This window comes from Myotis davidii, unplaced genomic scaffold, assembly GCF_000327345.1.
Source record: "Myotis davidii unplaced genomic scaffold, ASM32734v1 scaffold181, whole genome shotgun sequence".
Taxonomy (NCBI): Eukaryota; Metazoa; Chordata; class Mammalia; order Chiroptera; family Vespertilionidae; genus Myotis; species Myotis davidii.
In genome coordinates, this window is record NW_006291504.1 from 2,910,133 (window position 1) to 2,913,394 (window position 3,262).

The window sequence follows — 3,262 nt, forward strand, 5'->3', positions numbered from 1 at the left end:
ATTTCCCCAGTGGTTTCTACCAGCGGTCCCAAGCAGGTCAGGGAAACTTCAGTGGCAACTGGATCCCACGTCTCTCTTGGTTACGGTTAGCTCAGTCCGGTTAACATTTCCATCCTGAATGTATGAAAGACACAGCCCCCTCTCCCCAGGGCTGGGCCAGGTCAGGCTGTGCTGAGCACACATGTCCGGCACTGGGGGGGTGGGCCCCAGTGGTTTCTACCAGCGGTCCCAAGCAGGTCAGGGAAACTTCAGTGGCAACTGGATCCCACGTCTCTCTTGGTTACGGTTAGCTCAGTCCGGTTAACATTTCCATCCTGAATGTATGAAAGACACAGCCCCCTCTCCCCAGGGCTGGGCCAGGTCAGGCTGTGCTGAGCACACATGTCCGGCACTGGGGGGGTGGGGGGGATGAGGCGGGGAGGGCAGCTGGGAAGCACCTGGTCTGTTCTCTTACGCACCCTCTCCCTTCACCTCTGTGCCCACGGCAGCAGATTTCAAAGAGCGTTTCTGTAAAAGCGCGTTCGCCCTTGAAGAACGCCCCGGCCTGCCCTGCTTTCTCCAGGAGCCCGGACCCTGATCCACGGCCACACCCCTGACCCCATCTGCCCGTCTCCTCATTTCAGGTTTAAGATGCTCAATGACGAGAACTCCAGCCACCTCCTGTACTTCAACTGCGCCCTACGCTGGTTCGCCCTGAGGATGGACGTCCTCATGAACATCGTCACCTTCGTCGTGGCCCTGATGGTGACCCTGGGTTTCTTCTCTGTCAGCGCCGCGTCCAAAGGCTTGTCGTTGTCCTACATCATCCAGGTACCGCCCGGTGTGGGGGAGGGCTTGGCCTGGAGGCTCTCGCATAGAGTGTGTGAGGACGGGCGGGCCTGATGGACAGCACAGCTCGAATGGGGTCAGTGGAGAGCGCTTAGTGGCTCGCATCACTCAAAGGCCTGGCGACCGAGTGGGCCTCCACTGTTTCCCGTTTCCTTTCTTGTATCAGAGTCTCCTGTTCTCGTCTTTCATCTTCCCTCTGGGAACTTGCCTTAGCCTGGCCGCTCGGCCATTCCATCGACCTGTGGGTATGGCAACCATGTGTCCAGATGCTCAATTTCCACCCACTCTCTCAGGGAGTGTTTGAAAGAACCCCTTTCAGGCGGCGGCCTATGTGTGTTTAATGTCCCCGAGTGTATTAACGAGAGGTCCCCCCCTCCCAGGGCCGGTTCTTTTCTTTACCCGGTCCCTGTGCCGTGGGCTGCGTTTGTCGGATTCTCGATCCATTTGCGCTTCAGGAGGAGGGCCGGGTGGGTGGGGTTCAGGGCTCCCCTGCTTTTGGGTGGCCTGGAGGTGTCTATACAGGCTGGCCTCGCTTCAGGTGTCAGCCATGGGCAGGGCGCCTGTGCAGGTGTCAGCCGTGGGCAGGGCGCCTGTGCAGGCGTCAGCTATGGTTAGGGGCGCCTGTGCAGGCGTCAGCTATGGTTAGGGGCGCCTGTGCAGGTGTCAGCCGTGGGCAGGGTGCCTGTGGGTGACCTTATGAAACCACACTCCCAGTCTGGGCCCAGATTCTCTCACTTGGGAAGCAAGCAGCAGGGCTTGGTGCTTCCTTCCACCTGATCCCCTGTGATGCCTCCGGGCTGCGGGGGGCAGGGGGTATGGCAGGGAGGGCAGGGAGGTGCGGGACACCCCCAGGGCAGCTAGGGGCCCATGGCCGTCTGCAGCCTGGGAATCCGGCTCCCACCCAGCCGCTCCAACCAGGAGGCGGTGATCAGGTGGAAGGTGGGGAGGCTGGCTGTCACCATCTGGAGGCCAGGGAAAAGCAAGCACCGTGTTTCTAAACACAGAGGAAGTGTTTGAAGACACACACGCCCACCGCCGAGCCTCACTGCTGGCACTTGGCTGGGAACCAAGGCTGCGGGATGAGGTGCTGGGAGGGCGGGGCCGGGGCCGGGGCCGGGGCCTGAGGGCTGCTTGCTCTCGCCTCAGCTCAGCGGGCTGCTGCAGGTGTGCGTGCGCACGGGGACCGAGACCCAGGCCAAGTTCACCTCCGTGGAGCTACTCCGGGCGTACATCTCGGTAAGAGGCCGGTGGAACGCGTTCACCGGCAGATTCGTGGGCTCATCTGATCTTTTTACACGTGAAGGATCTTTTTAAAAACTGAACTCGGACCACAACCTCTCTCTCAAAACCCATGTTTACAACACCATCCGAGGTCCCTGATGTGGAGAGAGAGGTTCTTTCTTAAAAGCAGTTTGCTCAGGACTGTTTCCGTAGAAGAGAGAAGTCGGTGCCTTACCTAGGCTCACTCTTCTAAGAAAGCTTTTATGTCCAACTTACAAATGAAAAGAAGGCTAGTCGAGTCTAGCGATCGCTTTTAAAGGCCTTTCAACAGCATTTGGCCCCTTTACAAACAACGAAATACTTTAAAACTGCATTTTAAAATGTAATCAATTACCTTTCCTTTTAAGTACCCAGCTATCTGACTTAGCAAACACGCCCCCTGAGGTTACACACAGCTAATAAATGTGGATTTAGGCAACTCACTCACAGCTTTGACTTTGCCCAACAATCCCAATGCTACATATAAACTTACACGTCATGTTTAAATAAACGATTCCATTATGATTTTCAGGTACAGTCACAGGTCCAAATGTTACTAATATTATGAAACCTTAAAACACCAAACATTCAGATTCCTTAAACTAAAAATATGACTGTGACACGGCTGCTTCTCTGAAATACTTTTACTGTTAATCCTCCATCTTCCATGGGTTCCAAACACCGTGAGGAAACACAGCCGTCTCCTTGGCTGCCGGCTGCTCGTGGACCAGGAATCCGGGCTGGCCGCCACCCCAGGGGGCACATGGGGGCCTGTTTCTCGCCCCCAGTGGGAAGGCCTTAGCTTCGGGGGCGGGGCGCTCTGTCCCTACTTACACTGCATGGACTCTAACGGCCTCTGAACCGACGCTGCATTCCCACCCCCTTCCTGCTCCGGCCCGTGGGGACTCGCAGACGCAGAGGCTGTGTCAGCGGAACTCCCAGGCCTCCAGGCGGCCCGTGTCCCCTGGGTGACCCAGCTTCCAGGCCACTAGGGCGCGCTGCGGACACGTGCCCCGGCCCCCGGGGCCCCATGAGGCGTCCCCTGTAGTCGCCCAGCGACTCTCCAAGCTTCAGCCACGACGGTTCTCTCTCTTCCTCCCTGCGCCCCAGTCTGTCCTGGCCTCCGGGCCTGTGCACGGGAGACCCTGTCAGATCCCCGTGTGGCGGCACCTTC

General features: G+C 58.0%; 1 protein-coding gene across 1 annotated transcript in view; it reads left to right on the forward strand.

The window, feature by feature from the left end:
* Nucleotides 1–3,262, forward strand: part of LOC102773821 (multidrug resistance-associated protein 9-like) — a 9,298-nt gene that overhangs the window by 3,617 nt on the left and 2,419 nt on the right. Inside the window, exons 5-6 of the mRNA XM_015564696.1 lie at nucleotides 624–810; nucleotides 1,975–2,064. Of these exons, the coding sequence (XP_015420182.1) occupies nucleotides 624–810; nucleotides 1,975–2,064 (277 nt within the window). The remainder of the gene's footprint in view (nucleotides 1–623; nucleotides 811–1,974; nucleotides 2,065–3,262) is intronic.